The sequence below is a fragment of the Physeter macrocephalus genome, chromosome 6 (genome assembly GCF_002837175.3).
Source record: "Physeter macrocephalus isolate SW-GA chromosome 6, ASM283717v5, whole genome shotgun sequence".
Taxonomy (NCBI): Eukaryota; Metazoa; Chordata; class Mammalia; order Artiodactyla; family Physeteridae; genus Physeter; species Physeter macrocephalus.
In genome coordinates this window covers 90,556,185-90,573,314 of record NC_041219.1, presented here as the reverse complement: position 1 = coordinate 90,573,314, position 17,130 = coordinate 90,556,185, and the positions used below count along the sequence as shown (strand labels likewise).

At 37.0% G+C, this 17,130-nt stretch overlaps 1 protein-coding gene across 5 annotated transcripts in view; it reads right to left on the bottom strand.

Moving 5' to 3' along the window:
• The window catches only part of SENP1 (SUMO specific peptidase 1), a 60,070-nt gene that overhangs the window by 22,969 nt on the left and 19,971 nt on the right, over window positions 1-17,130 (bottom strand). For all 5 annotated transcript variants that reach the window (XR_003680365.2, XR_008617707.1, XM_024123013.3 and 2 more), the window contains 7 exons: window positions 13,340-13,443; window positions 12,971-13,257; window positions 11,370-11,424; window positions 7,482-7,520; window positions 6,568-6,652; window positions 6,181-6,336; window positions 5,174-5,305 (listed from right to left, as the gene is read on the bottom strand). Coding sequence is in view for 3 of the 5 variants with exons in the window: in XM_024123013.3 (XP_023978781.1) it covers window positions 5,174-5,305; window positions 6,181-6,336; window positions 6,568-6,652; window positions 7,482-7,520; window positions 11,370-11,424; window positions 12,971-13,257; window positions 13,340-13,443 (858 nt within the window). In the remaining 2 variants the exon portion in view is untranslated. The remainder of the gene's footprint in view (window positions 1-5,173; window positions 5,306-6,180; window positions 6,337-6,567; window positions 6,653-7,481; window positions 7,521-11,369; window positions 11,425-12,970; window positions 13,258-13,339; window positions 13,444-17,130) is intronic.

Sequence of the window (17,130 nt, the reverse complement as noted above, 5' to 3'; positions counted from 1 at the left end):
ATGCAGCTCAATATGAAAAAAACAAAAAACCCAATCCAACAATGGGCAGACGACCTAAATAGACATTTCTCCAAGGAAGATATACAGATTGCCAACAAACACATGAAAGGATGCTCAACATCACTAATCATTAGAGAAATGCAAATCAAAACTACAATGAGGTATCACCTCACACTGGTCAGAATGGCCATCATCAAAAACTCTACAAACAATAAATGCTGGAGAGGGTGTGGAGAAAAGGGAACCCTCTTGCCCTGTTGGTGGGAATGTAAACTGATACAGCCACTATGGAGAACAGTATGGAGGTTCCTTAAAAAACTAAAAATAGAACTACCATATGACCCAGCAATCCCACTACTGTGCATATACCCTGAGAAAAGCATAATTCAAAAAGAGTCATGGGGGCTTCCCTGGTGGCGCAGTGGTTAAGAATCCGCCTGCCAATGCAGGGGACACGGGTTCGAGCCCTGGTCTGGGAAGATCACACATGCCGCGGAGCAACTAAGCCCATGCGCCACAACTACTGAGCCTGCGCTCTAGAGCCTGCGAGCCACAACTACTGAAGCTCTTGCATCTAGAGCCCATGCTCTGCAATAAGAGAAGCCATGACAATGAGAAGCCTGCGCACCGCAACGAACAGTAGCCTCCACTCACCACAACTAGAGAAAGCCCGAGCATAGCAACGAAGACCCAATACAGCCGAAAATAAAAACAAATAAGTAAATAAAAATATTTTTAAAGTAAAAAATAAAAAAGAGTCATGTACCACAATGTTCATTGCAGCTCTGTTTACAATAGCCAGGACATGGAAGCAACCTAAGTGTCCAGGGACAGATGAATGGATAAAGAAGAAGTGGCACATGTATACAATGGGATATTACTCAGCCATAAAAAGAAACGAAATTGAGTTATTTGTAGTGAGGTGGATGGACCGAGAGTCTGTCATACAGAGTGAAGTAAGTCAGAAAGGGAAAAACAAATACCATATGCTAACACATATACATGGAATCTAAAAAAAAGTGGTTGTGATGAACCTAGGGGCAATGCTAACACATATATATGGAATCTAAAAAAAAATAAGTTTTTGAAGAACCTAGGAGCAGGACAGGAATAAAGATACAGACATAGAGAATGGACTTGAGGTCACAGGGAGGTGGAAGGGTAAGCTGGAACGAAGTAAGAGAGTGGCATGGACATATATACACTACCAAATGTAAAACAGATAGCTAGTGGGAAGTAGCTGCATAGCACAGGGAGATCAGTTCAGTGCTTTGCGACCACCTAGAAGGGTGGGATAAGGAGGGTGGGAGGGAGACGCAAGAGGGAGGGGATATGGGGATATACGTATGCATATAGCTGTTTCACTTTGTTATACAGCAGAAACTAACACAACACTGTAAAGCAATTATATTCCAATAAAGATGTTAAGGGAAAAAAAAAACATGTTAGAAAGCCTATTGTATGAACAGGCACTGTGGCCTACTCTTCTTTTAGGAAAGAGAGCAGAGAAAGGGTAGCCTAATGGCTTTCTGTACATATCCCAAATACAGGACTTCTGGATTTTATTTTCCTTATAAACTAAATCTGATCCCTTTCATTTCTAGGATCTTATACTCCTTGTCTATAAAACAGTAGAAATAAATGTGTCAACCACCTTCTTTTGGAGAAAATTTTAATGCAGCCTATAAAACTGACATGAGAAACAAAAAGAAAAGAAATGGTTATTAATGAAAATATCTGTTTGCAGGAAGGAGAAGAGCATTGAAGAGAGAGCAAATTACTTGCAAAAGATTGAGAGTTCACAATTGAGAAATGGAATTAAGTATTTTTAAATGATTATGAATAATTAAGGATATCTACTAATTCCCCTTCAGAGTGGTATTAGCTTCTCAAGGGCAGTAATTCTAAAAGCCTAAGAAATGTGGTACTTTGAAAATGGTGCTTTTTAAAATAGTTAAAATAGTAATTAAAGTACTTACTATAACAGTTCTCATCATCATTATGGACATGTGAATTGGCACCTGCTTTCAAGGTTAACATTATTCTGAACTCAGAAGACAAGTACTCCTTACAAAAGTATGGGTAGGTGTGGTAGAGATAAAGTAGGCAAGGAATCTTTCCTTTCCCTTGTCTCTTCTAAGTAATGTAATTTCCATGAACTTTGTTTGGTAAAAATCCAGCCTCTGGTAGGCCCAGGGAATGGAAAATATGTCCTGATGAATGCTGCCTCTGTAAGGGAGCTCACTGAGGTAATACCAGAATATATACCAAGAACTCAGCTCGTATCCTACTCATTGCTGCCCCCTAGAAGGTTCTGTATAATTTACAACAAACACGAGCTACAATCCCTATAGAATAACTGACTCTTCCCCATTTAGCAGTGGCAGTCAAAAAATGGTAAAAGACCACAGATTAATATCTCCAAATCAGAAACACTTAATTGGTGGATACTTATGACTGTTCTTGATTTTCATTTTGCCTTTGATTTGCTGAGCTCTTTTTTTCCCCTGTTATTTGACCCAATGTTCTAATATCATTATTCTGAGCCACAAGAAGAAAGGGATGTTTCCCCTAAGGCAAGACAGTATCAAACCATAATTTCTTTACTATTCTTGGTCAAAGATATTACTCAGGGAGTGATGAACTTCTGAAATTTATATCTTATAAACTCACTAATGGCAAAGACGGTAGGGTTAGTTCAGCTGGCCCCATAGAAAATCAACCTACTAGACAAGACATGGTTCTCAAATCCTATACATCTAATCCTAAAACGGGATCCAATTTAAGATTCTGAGGCAGTTTGACATAATAGATAAGACCCAATGCTTGAGTCTAAATCCTGGCTCTGCTACTTACTAGTCATGTAACCTTGCAAGTTTCTTAATCTATGCCTTGTTTCTTTATTAAATGGAGATGATAAAATTACAGTATCTGGGCTTCCCTGGTGGCGCAGTGGTTGAGAGTCCACCTGCCGATGCAGGGGACACGGGTTCGTGCCCTAGTCCGGGAAGATCCCACATGCCACGGAGCGGCTGGGCCCGTGAGCCATGGCCGCTGAGCCTGCGCGTCCAGAGCCCGTGCTCCGCAACGGGAGAGGCCACAGCAGTGAGAGGCCCGCGTACCGCAAAAAAAAAAAAAAATTACAGTATCTACCTCCAAGGGTTGTGATGACTACGACATGAGTAGAACACATAAAACACTTAGAATAAAACCATAAACAAGACGAAAGACAACCCTCAGAATGGGAGAAAATACTTGCAAACGAAGCAACTGAAAAAAGATTAATCTCCAAAATATACAAGCAGCTCATGCAGCTCAATATCAAAAAAACAAACAACCCAATCCAAAAATGGGCAGGAGACATAAATAGACATTTCTCCAAAGAAGATATACAGATCGCCAACAAACACATGAAAGGATGCTCAACATCACTAATCGTTAGAGAAATGCAAATCAAAACCATAATGAGGTTATCACCTCACACAGGTCAGAATGGCCATCAACAAAAAAATCTACAAACAATACATGCTGGAGAGAGTGTGGAAAAAAGGGAACCCTCTTGCACTGTTGGAGGGAATGTAAAATGATACAGTCACTACGGAGAACAGTATGGAGGTTCCTTAAAAAACTAAAAATAGAACTACCATATGACCCAGCAATCCCACTACTGGGCATATACCCTGAGAAAACCATAATTCAAAAAGAGTCATGTACCACAACGTTCACTGCAGCACTATTTACAATAGCCAGGACATGGAAGCAACTTAAGTGTCCAATGGATAGAGAAGATGTGGCACATATACACAATGGAATATTACTCAGCCATAAAAAGAAACAAAATTGAGTTATTTGTAGTGATATGGGTGGACCTAGTGTCTGTCATACAGAGTGAAGTAAGTCAGAAAGAGAAAAACAAATACCGTATGCTAACACACACACATGGAATCTAAAAAAAATGGTTCTGATGAACCTAGGCACAGGACAGGAATAAAGATGCAGACGTAGAGAATGGACTTGAGGACATGGGGAGGGCGAAGGGTAAGCTGGGACGAAGTGAGAGAGTGGCACTGACATATACACACTACCAAATGTAAAAGAGATAGCTGGTGGGAGGGAGGTGGAGGAGGGAGGGGATATGGGGATATATGTTTACATATAGCTGATTCACTTTGTTATACAGCAGAAACTAACACACCACTGTAAAGCAATTATACTCCAATAAAGATGTTTAAAAAAAAAAGGTATTTGAGTTCAAAAAAAATACTGCATAACATGAGGTAAATGCCCAACAGACGTTGGCCAATATTAGTATTTGGAAGGTCTTAAACATACAAGGCCAGAATACAGGTACCTAGAATATCTAGTGCTTTCTATATTGAGCATCTAAAAAGTATCCATAGCTATGAAGCTTGAGTACACCCAAGTATCAGGCAGGAATGCTCCTACTGGGCCTAAGAAAGGAGTCAGGTACTTAGGGAAAAAATCCCAACCCAGCTCTCTTCTTCTGCTGTGAAAATATCCTTCCTAAACCTGTAGGCTCCTACAGGTTTAGGAATAGGACAGATCAGTTTAAAGATTCTAATGTAACTAATCTACATAAAATAATTAGAACTCTCAGGAGCTGAGAGCCATACCTTTTTTCTTTTTTAACTCAATACATCAAATATTTAATAATGTAACTTCTATGTCAGTTTAAAAAATAACACGTATAAATGTAGGCTATTTTAGAAAGCTTCCCACTCATAACGTAAGTGACCTAAGTAGAGACAGAAAGGGTAGTAGAAATGGATTCCTATATGGAAATTCCTTCATGCTGCAACATGGTCAGCTATTAAATATTTGCTCAAAAGATGTGAACTGCAGGGCAGGTGGTGCCTTAAACAGAGTGAGAATACCAATAATCGAATGTCCTCTCCCTCAGCGTCCAAATCTTCAACACATAAAAAGATAAATCAGCAGTTCTCAGACATTAAGGTACATTAAAAAAACACCTGCAATGTTTATTTAAAATACATAACTCTACCACATTGCCTCAAACTTATTCAGGAGAATGGAGAGGCCTGTCTGAAGCAGGTCATCCAAGGACCACACTTTGAGAAACAGTGAAATAATACCTTTCATTTCCACTTGATGTTCACTTACACTTTGAATATAAAAACGAGTGTGAGATTACCTCATCATTGAGCCAGTTCAGATGGTTTAGAGTTTGAATATCTTTGCGTGTAATGGTTAAGCGGAATGCTTCACTCAGAACTTCATCCTGGTTCCCATTACGAAATACATTCTTTATTTCTTTTTCCATTTCCTAGGGAACCAAGAAGTGTCAGAGATCAAGCATACATGGCCTTAGACATACCAATCTCTCACCAAGCTCCATGCAATCCCTAGACTTAAATCAACTATTTACTTCTAACATTTTGGTTTCTATTCCTTCCAGTAATCTCCCTGATTACTTCCTTCCATCCTAGCTTGTCCTCCCTTCTCTGTTTCAGTACATTTCAGACCCTTGTTTCATATTATTCCTGAAGTCTGAAATAACCTTTTGCTGTCAAATTTCCTAAGTTCATGAGAAGACCTAATTATATTTTATATCTTTGGTCCAAACAATTTCCTGAGAAATAGAATCTTTCTCAAAGGCAATAAGGGAATAAAGGTAGTGAAGTCTTTTAGAAACATTTTCCTAGAAAAATTTGTTTTACTTTTTTAATGTAAAACTGTGGAATTCAGCACAACTATAATAAATGTGTTACACTCACCAGCTATATGACAGTTTTTCAAACAGAAGAATGAATTAAGGAACAGATTTTTAAATGTATGCAGACTTTTATGTATTTTCCGAATTTTTATTCTGTGTTTTATTGCTTAAAAAAAAGGGTAAGGCTCAACTTACTATTTGATATCAAAGTACCAGACACATGCATTAAGTAAAAGTGCACATGAAATGAAACACAAATTTATTAAATGCTTTTTTACTGAAGTCACTAAAAGTCACCCATAATTCTTTCCTGAATTTTCACTAATCCTTTAAAAATAAAGCCAAGATTGGTATGCAATACAAATGAAAGCAGGAGTATGCAATACAATTTAAATACCAAATTACTTTTATGTTTGAAATTTGTCCAAAGAATTCTCTCTAAACACAACACTTGCTAGTGTAGGAATTTAGAGTATATAATTTACCTCTGTGATTTCAGGAAATTCATCTTCGCTCTCTGTTAATTTATGACCTTTTTTTCCTGTTTCTTGGGCGATCGTGACAGGAATCTCCTTTTCAAGAGGCACACGAAGATGCAGTTCTACTGAATCATGTACTGAATGTTCTTGTTCCTGCAGTCTCTGAAAAACAGAGCTTCAAAATAAGTGGAATAAAGAAATCTTCTATTTCTCTATGTACACTAAGTAGTACTAGCTGGAGAGACCAAGAACATAGACCACTTATCATACAATGCTATGCTGCCACACTATCTTGCAGTTACAACAACTTTGATCCCAAATCCAGGTAACCTTCTAAAATTATTTTCAACCTGGATGTGCTATTCATTTATTATCTCAAAAAAATTGTTTTACCTCGTTCTGAAGCTGTAATGCCAGTGCTTTCTGCTCTTCAATCTGGCGCAATCTTTCCCGTGCTCGAGAATCATAAACACTAGTCCTTGGAAATGAAAAGGAATGTGACACAAATGCAGACCCCTCTTCTCAGCGTCAAGAACTTTGCTGACGCACAATGAGCGTTAAACATAAAACCCTCAGAGAGAAAGTCTAAAATCCTTATACTAACTTATCACTACACTTACTTTAAGACAAAGTGAAACCACATGGTGTTACTGAAATTATCCTATTATTTTTTTGAAATAATGAAAATTACTAGTTTGTTGCTAAACGTGAACAAGTGACTTTTGTGTTCGTAAATGTGGAGTCCTTTTTTAAAAACATGCTTCTAAGATTATGGAGAAAGTGAAGCTTCATTCTAGAAATCCAAAAATGAAATTGAATCCCAAAGAAGAAAATAATACAAGATATCATAGAGGTTTTAGATCAAATATTGTATTTATGATCCAGAAGAAGAAACATGGGTTTCTTTTTTTCTTTAAAAAAAATCAACTAGACCAGGGGTTTGGATAACTCAAAGTGAGTCCTTGAAACTAGAGACTAAACTTTCAGTGATTTCGCAAACTCCAGAAATAAAGATTACTCAATAAATTAGTTTTAACAATGTGAAAATAAAGGCAGCTAACTTTGAAATATTTTTCCAATTCAGTTGAGCTTCTACAGTTGTTACAGATTTAATAAACCTGAACATAGATATGTCCCAAATCCAATAGAACCTTTAAAACCCAATAACTTAAAAGTTATTTTCTATATAGACAAACATAGGAAATTTTTACTGACTAAAAATAGGTAAGGTGATTGGCTAATTGATTTCTTCTAACTGAAAAGAAAGTGATAGAGAGGGAAAAATGATACCAAAAATAATAACTTACAATTCTTTGATCCACAGCTCTGCCTGGAAAAAAGTAGGACTATGGGCGGGAAAAGAAAAATGTGACAAATGAGCAGGAGACGTAAAGGAAAATCAAATATTTTCATCAAGAAAACCAATTATTTAAACAGTTTATAAAAATGCTTTACAAGTATGCAATAAATACAAGGACTTAAATTACATAAAACAATTCTAACTGGGAAGTAAAGGAATACAAATATGAGTCATCTGCACATGTACAGTTAAAAAGACGACCCAACATTCAGCCTAGAAATTAAGTTTAGCATGTTCCTTACTTGGAAGAGAGACCAACACAATGTGAAAGAGTACATCACTTGTCAAGGCAATATATTAAGCTAGACCGTTCCTCTTTCCAAATGGCTCAGATTGACAGATTTATTAATGGTTTAATAAAATCTTATGGGTTCTTGGACTTCTCGTAGGTCTACTTGAGTAAAAATACATTCAACCACATCACATTAGATACTGAAAATCCCCGCCCACAGAATAGCCCATATCAAATGGCTAATGAGCCAACGAACCAAAGCGGATAATCAGCAATACAACTCCATTCCAAAGATGAAAGGCCAGTTCTACTCCATGCAGCTCTTGCTGACAACCCAAGTGAATAGTGCTTAGCAGAGTCACAGGTATGCTCTCTGTTCTAGAGCCTTTTGCTCTTCTCAGAATTTCTTGTCTCCTTTCTTATCTCCTTGCCCCTAACTGAAGGAGTTCTCATAGAACCAAATGAAAGAAGAGTGAACAGTTTTCCAAAGAAAACTTTCAGATACGTAGAACAAGAAAACAGCATCAAATTGGAATTTAAGAGACCAGTATCTCCTGGAGCTGCTTTGTGACCTTGAGCAAGTCACTTCCTTTCCATGGGCCTCAATTTCTGGGTTTGTAAACATGGAGATTAGAGTCCCTTTCAGTTCTTAAATTTCTACAGTCTGTCCTGTAAAGGCAAGAATAAGGGCTCAGAGATTATCCCCTTGCTCCTTAGCCTAACTTCTGAGAATTAGTATTCCCAATCATCCTTAGTTCTGGGGTTTGGTGATAAACATGCTGTTCTACTACCTCCCCACTGTCGGTAGCCTACCCCCTTAACACAGTGAACGACTGATATAACAGCCAAGAAAGAAAAGTCACAGAGATCAGTGGAAGCACTGTGAGGAACTACTTAGTGTGGGATACTAAAAACAAATGAATGTGAGAATACATTTATTGAACAATATAATGAAGTGACAAGAATCACACAGAATTTCATGGTACTGGATCATGCTATTCAAATTTGTCTGCTCCCCTTATTAGAATATAAACTTGATGAGGATAGGAATTTTTCTCTTTTATATTTACTACTGTATCCTCTGCACCAAGAATAGTGCCTGACACATAGCAGGCAGTCAGTATTTACTGAATAAATAAATAATGTAAGGGCCAAGCACTTCTCTTTAACGGATCAAGGTATCTGCTGGCGCGGGAAAGCAAAATGCAGAGGATAAAGCAAAATCTGTTTGCTTTTCAGAGACTATACATTACTTCTCATATAATTGAAGCAATAATAATTACAGCTACTTACTGAGCACCTACTTAGTGCTTTATGTATAAAACTCTCTTTGGGGGGTTTTACATATTAGTTAAGCCTCACAATAAACCTCAAATTAATTAAGACTCAATATAATGTGTAATAAGGAAATATTACTTATACTGTACAGAAAAGGAAATTGAGTTCAAAAGAATAATTTGTTTTGGAAGAGCCAGGATCAGAAACTATTTCTGTCCAATTCCAAAGACTGTGTTCTTTCTATTATTATAAAGTGTCTTCTAAAAAACCAAAGTATTAAGCCAAAATGGAGATGATGAGTATTTGGGCTACTCAAAGAGAGTATTTCATGCTTTCTAGGAAATTCATTTATTTAACACAGATTTATTTACTAAGTACCCATGATGTGCCATGCACTATTATGGGTACCAGGTGGTAGTGCAAAGGTACTAGTACCGAACAAAGTACAGAGATAGAAGTACTGGAAGGGAAGACTAATGCTATCAGGAGAAGCCAGAGAAATGTCCTGAGAAAAAAATAACACCTGAGTCAGATTCTGAAAAGCAAAACAAGAGTGTAACAAGTGGACAAGGAGAGAAAAGGAATTCCAGGCAGAAGGGGAAGGGTTGGAATGTACAATGGCACAAAGGCATACAACACATGGCACATTCTGGGAAATAAGGGCAGATCTTCATTGCTGGAACTTAACCGAGCGGGAATGCTGGGAGATTAAGAATAAAGAGCCAATCAATCAACCAAGCCTTGGGAGAGCAGGCTCCAACTTTGATAAACAGCATCATCCAATAAGCCTTACCCAAGACTACTTCTTGTCCATCTCACTCTTCAGTCATCACTAGGAGAAATTCTCCATAAAGGAAAGGCAGACTCAGTAAAGAACTGAAGAACTGAGAGCACCCATTACATGAAATCAACTTTTTCCCAAGAAAGAACACCTAGTTTTGCACATACATGTAAAGCACTTCTATAAGTGTTGTATCTGTAAGTTAATCTTCACAATTCAATAGTAAGGTATTAATACTCGCATTTTATTGATAAGAAAACTGAGGTTTAGAAGAGTAAGCTGTTCAAAGTTACATGAAGCCTGGAAAAGGCAAGATCAGAACCCAGGTCTAACTCAAAAAAAAAAAAAAAAAGTATAAAGAATAAAGCATCTAAACTATAAAGTCTCCTTGAGAAACCATAACAACTGGAGAATTTTTAAAATATCTAAAGTTTAGAACATACAGGGGAGCTGCAAAGACATAGAGGAACTGAGATGAGAAAGAACATTTTATTATCCCTAATCTTCTCAATGGAAAACTGATACCATTATTATTCTAGCAATTGAATTGCTAAGGCCAGATATGGCCAAGACACAGCAATCTGAGTAGCAACTTATTGGATTACAGAGGAAAAGTACTTGGTACCTCTCAGAGGGGTCAAGTTTCATATAGAAGATCACATTTGAATTGAGACTTAAAAGATAAGAAAAAGACTACTGATAGATATACAAGTGGAGGGGGGAGAAGGGGAGCATACCAGGCAGAAGGCACACAATGTGAAGGTAAGAAAATACCTATCATTTTATAAGTCAGCATATAATAAACACATGAAAGAATCCAGTATTTACATATGGTTCCTTCTCTCACCTCCACTGTGTCTCTCCTCAAATGTCACCTTATCAGAAACTTGCCATGATTATCCTAAATAGCAATCCCAAACCCCAGTCTATATACTACCCTGCTTTACTTTTCTTTGCAGCACTTATCACTAACAAGCATGTGTTTATTTGCTTATTTGTTCTCTATCTGTCCGCCATCCCTCCCCTTACACCCCTTACAATTAGAATGTAAACTCCTTGAGAGCAGAAACTTCATTTTGTTCACTGCTGTTATCTCCAATGTCTATACTAGTACCTGGCACCCAATAGACTATCAATCAATACTTGTTAAAGGAAAGAACGCATGACAGGAAGCAAGACTTGTAGAGGAAGGGTGCTGTATACCATACTAGGAGTTTGGGCTTGATTCTATGTCTGATAAGCCACCCTTGAGGGAGTTTAATGAATGATTAGATAAGCATTTTAGAAAGATCACTCTGCAGAATGGAAGATGGTCTAAAGAACAAGGCAAAGAATGGATTAGAAAACATGGTGGAAAATGGAATGAAGAACAAAATGGAGGCTGGAGGAAAAGAGATTAATCAGGAAGTTACTGAAATAATTCAAACAACATATAAGAGAGGTCTGAGTTGAGGCCATTTTATATTACTTAGATCTTAGTGAAGAAACGGTGATTAAACAGAAGGAGAACAATATGTTAAAAATGTCCTTTAACCAAAGTTTACCTGGGAGTTGGAGTCTGGGAGTCTTTCACTTTGAGTAAAATCACAGAGTCTGATCCTAAACAATAAAACACAAGAGCATATCATTATTAACAAAATTCCACATGGTTGTACCTTCTAGATGTCTGTAGTTTAAGTTCCTATACTTTGTTATATTCTATTTCCATAAACATAACACAGCATAAGGATAAAGGTAAGATGGAAGAGAAAGAGAGGCAGGTCCATTTTCACTGAGCCATAAATAGGGCTTAGTGAAAAGCCTGCCTCACAAATAAAGCAATCACTCTAAAAGAAAGTGTATATGCCCTTCAGCATCTCCTCCTGGGCTGAGCTTGCTCCCTGTGCTTCTTCTTTCTATTCCTGGGAAACAAGAATGTGCCAAGATTTCTCAAAAGTCTTTAGTTCATGAGCTACCACAAGACTGAATAAGGTGAAAGAGGGAAGGGGAAGGAGGAAGGGAAGAGAGGGGAGGGGACAAGAAGAGGAGGGAAGGCAGAAAGAAAGAGAGCAACTGCTATGTGAGAAGTAGCAGACTCTAAAGAGTATAAATTCTATCATTCTAGCATTTATTTTCTATTGATAGAGGAAGAAATCATGTCCTTCTAAAGCACTACGATTAGAATCTCATTTAGAATAGTTAATAAATGGTACAAGGAAAGTAATTAAACAGTTCAGTGTAGTATATTTGTTCCAGTTTAGTTGTATCTAAGCATCTGCCATATAATGCATGCTTCTGAAATTAACAGCTTTTAGTAACAGTTCTCAGTAAATCACCTCACAAAATTTAATTTTTCATGAATATGTGTAGCTATATAAGGATGTCACCAATAATTTTAATTCCCAAGTGAGAATTTTAAGAAAGTGAGGAATAGATTTTAAAAAAAATTAAATGACCTGAAGGAGGGGGGAGAGCCTTAGAGACTGATCTAGCAAAAGATCCCTAATGTCTAACCTTAACATAAAACTTGTTTTAAGTTACATGCCTAAATTCATACCATTAATACACATATAACGCATACTTAAAGAAGGGGAAAACTAAGCAAACAAAAAAAAACTACCAGAGCAAAACTTTTAATTAACTGGAATGCTAAGTGACTGAATATTTTGGTTAGCTGAAAGTTAGGTAGAAAACTGTTTCCCAAACTTGCCGATGACCATTGCAAAATGCATAAACCTACTATACAGGTTTTATAAGTAGTACTTGTTTAAGAACTTTTACTTCAGTTCTTAATTGATGTTCCCAAACTCCTAGAACTTCAGAGTACTTAATTTTCATTGTAAAGTACTAGAAACAGAGACAGTACTGAAGTAACTGGGCTTAATATACTCTGACACAAGACTGCTCAGGAAGTTAATCTTTTAAATAAAATATTATAGGAAATCATTTGCATCTCCATGTAAGAAAAAAGTAAGCTACTTATTATATGCTTCATTTACTCGTGGAACAGCTAAATGAATTAAATGTATTTAAGGTATCTTCTATCTTAAATCTTAATTAAGTTACATGTGTATTACTACCTTACCTATAATTCACATGGATCCATCCAATAAACTGTTAATTGGCTATTAGGGTTCAAAATACAGTTATACAACACCATTTTTACCTTCAGATTGTGTATTTGAAGCTGGTAAGTTATCTGGCTGATGTGAAAGAGAGTGGTGATGTTGGGGTTGATGGAGAGGATCAGAATCTTTGGATCCAAATGCAACAACATCTGGGGTATAAGATGATATGGAAAACACATTGTGGGACAATTGTTCCTGGGCAGTTAAAATGCTGGCCGATCTAGATGATGAAGTATCAGAGCCAATGATCTGGGTTGCACAAGAGTTTCCATTTTTAAACAGTGAGTCTTTCAAAGTATTCTTACTGGAACTAAGACATCGAGACCTAGCAAGAGAAGAATACAACTTCAATATCAAATAACAAAATGCAGAATTAAATTCATTTGAAAAATGTTTCCGTGACTCACAAGTGTAAAGGAAAGTGTGTGGTGGGTTTGGCTACAGAAAACTGTTTCCCTGTGACCATCTGTAGCAGTTGTCTGTAAATCTCTCGTTCTTCCTCTTTAACTGTCTATAAAAGAAAAAAAAATCTTAAATACATCCAATGAGGCAAATGTTTCTCAAAGTAGTATCTAGACTCCCAGAAGCTCTGTCAAAGCTCTGGCAGCGTCCTCACGATAATTAAGAATTATGGTTCATTAATAATATTCTAGAAAATTATAAAGTATACATAAGAGGAGTTGAGTGAACCAAATACCAGACAGTAATTTTGGAAAATTATGGGGCATATACGTAAATAACAGCATAGAGAAACTACAGGATGTGAAAGCAGAAGGCCACTTTTGTGTCACTTATAGAGTGTCAGAAATAAAACATTTGAGGACCTCTAAATAGGACTCCAACAAATCCCTTGACTCCTAATACCTGTAAGAAAAACCACAAGGAAGTAACCAGAACAGTCAAGTGGGATATCTTGCTAAAGTTTCCTATTCTATCCAATTTTTAAGAGTGTAAGTATTTTCCAGAGATGGTTTTCATTATTTACCTTTTTTCCCCCCTCAAGTCCCAATACTGAATTTAGGGAAAAGCACATACTCTACATCTGCAACATAATTCACTTATTGACTTAAACACCTACTATGCTCCAGTCACTAAGATACCACACTGAATAAAATAAAGGCAATGCCCTTGTGAAGCTTACATTACAGCTGAAAGACTGACAAATAAACTAGTCAAGTAGTATGAAGAAAATGAAAGATAAGAGAATAGAAAGTGATGGAGGACGAACAGCAAGAACAGGTAAGACCTTTCTAAAACGGTGATATTTCAATAGAAACCTAAATCAAAGGAAGAAATCAGTCATAGAAATTTATAAACAGTGTTCCAGGTAGAGTCAGAGCAAATGCAAAGGCCCTGAGACAGAAATATGCTTGATGGAATAGTAAGGTCAGTGTGAATCAGGAGAAGAATAATAAGAAATGAGGTCACTTAGCAGAGAACCAGATTACATAAGGACTTGTAACTATAATCATGGTAAAGTATCTACTCTGCACAGATCCCCTGAAGCAATGGGTTGCATTCATTAAATAACATGCCCCAATATTTTCAAAATCTTATATAGAGTTTAAACAGCACCAATCTTCACAAAATAATTTTAATACTTTGTGCCAGTGCTAGCAACATCCTACACTGTGACTTTTCAATATGCACATAAGCACTTCATTCAATTTCAAATGTTTGTTAAAAGCACAGTGAAGGGACTTCCCTGGTGGCGCAATGGTTAAGAATCCGCCTGCCAATGCTGGGGACATGGGTTCAAGCCCTGGTCCGGGAAGACCCCACATGCTGCAGGGCAACCAAGCCCATGCGCCACAACTACTGAGCCTGCGCTCTAGAGCTCACGAGCCACAACTACTGAGCCCACGTGCCGCAACTACTGAAGCCCGCGTGCCTAGAGCCCGTGCTCCGCAACAAGAGAAGCCACCGCAGTGAGAAGCCTGCGCACTGCAACGAAGAGTAGCTCCCGCTCGCCGCAACTAGAGAAAGCCCATGCACAGCAACGAAGACCCAACACAGCCAAAAATTAATTAATTAATTTTAAAAAGCACAATAAAGCAATTATCTATGCAAAGGTAAAGAGACACTAAATTTTTTCGTCTTGAATCATTTTTTTGGACATAGTAAATTTCAGTTACATTGTCAGTATGTTACTGATCTAACAAGATACACATTGTACTGTGCTGCATGACAACCCCTTATGAGAAAGAGCTATCCTTAAATCTGAATAGTTGAGTGATCAGAAAAGGTAGAACTAGTTGAGCATATGGTGGCAAAATAGACCCAAGAGAAAAAACAAATTTGCAATGTTCTATATGAAGAAAATAAACACCATTATTTTATCTCTTAGACATTAATATTATATTCAAGATGATGGTGGTCTTCTTTTTTAGTGTTTGTGAAGATACTGTCTACAGTATTAAAAACCATAATTAAAATAAATGCCTCTTTGTTAAAACATAAATTGGCTATTATGAAAATTCTTCAAGTCGATAATATGAAGAATGAAGCATCATTACAGATTATTAGATTGTAAGAGAGATCTTTGCCAACCAACTCCACTGTGATCTATATACAGGAAAGCTGTGTTATCTGGCACTTTAATAACTGGAATTTTGAATACCCCTCCATGTAAATCTTGACTCTACCTTCCCACTACACCAAGTAACCTAATCCACAATACTATGGGGTTAACAGTATGTTGTTTTCAGGGGTGGTAAAATGGAAGGAGGGAAGGGAAACCGTAAGTGGAATACCACACCTGAGTCATGGATATTAACTCAATCATTTTAGTTCATTTGCACTGTCCCAACAAACTACATCTTAAAAAGCTTTGACTGTATTATCATAACATAGGGAGGAAAGTAAAGCAGATAAACTGGTGTAGGAGGTTACTCTGCATACCAAGGGAAAATAAAGAAATATGCCCATCACTTAAAGACCTCCAGAGAACACCAAGAATAATGAGATAGAAAGGACCTTTATTTGTGGTACCCTAAACACTTCAACCAAAAAGGGAAACATGAGGTGGGGGGAAGAATAAATCAGGAGCTTGGGATTAACGTACATCTACTACAATATATAAGACAGACAACCAACAAGGACCTACTCTATAGCACAGGGAAATCTACTGAATATTCTGTGATAACCTATATGAGAAAAGAATCTGAAAAAGAATAAATATATGTATATGTATAACTGAATCACTTTGCTGTAAACCTGAAATTAACACAACACTGTACATCAACTATAATCCAATAAAATTTTTTTTAAAAAGACTTAAACCATAAAAAGTTAGAAACATTTCCCTCCTTCCTGATATCACCAGTGAAATGTTTTCTTGAAATAAATTTTTATACTTAGGACTTCCCTGGTGGCGCAGTGGTTAAGAATCCGCCTGCCAATGCAGGGGACACGGGTTTGATCTCTGGTCTGGGAAGATCCCACATGCCGGGGAGCAACTAAGCCCACATGTTGCAACTACTGAGCCCGCAGCTGCAACTACTGAAGCCCGTGTGCCTAGAGCCCGTGCTCCGCAACAAGAGAAGCCACCCCAATGAGAAGTCCACACACTGCAACGAAGAGTAGCCCGTGTGCAGCAACAAAGACCCAACGCAGCCAAAAAAAAAAAAAAAGAAAAAATTTTTTTATACTTACGAATAAACCAAGGAGCCATTAAGCAACTCAGCTAATGCAAATTACAAGAAATCTAGATTAACTGAATGCAAAGAGTTGATTTTTAAAATAATTTAACATACACAAAAGTTCCCCACAAATCTTTTTCCCCAATAAATATATCTTCAAAGAAAAGCTTCTGTCTGAGCCTGAACAACCTCAGTCATTAGACAACATAAAATGAACAGAAATAAATCCATATTCCAAATAATTATCTGAACTCCTTCAAATCCCATACTTTCAGTTTAAACTGATTTATGGTTTAAAAAAGAAATTACAGAAAAAAGGTTAAGAAGTTTTCACTGTTCTACATGTTTATTTGGAAGTTACAAGAATTTATGTTTTTTTAAAAATGATGCAAGGCACTTTTCTTTTGGGGGCTTCATTAAACAAAAAAACACTGGGTATATTACATTTTATTTAGAACCATTTCGGACAAAGAAAGAATAGTCTAAGCAACTCTCAAAAGAACACATAACATTTGGCTTTACCAAAAGCAAATGCAAGATGCAAGGAGGAAACTTCA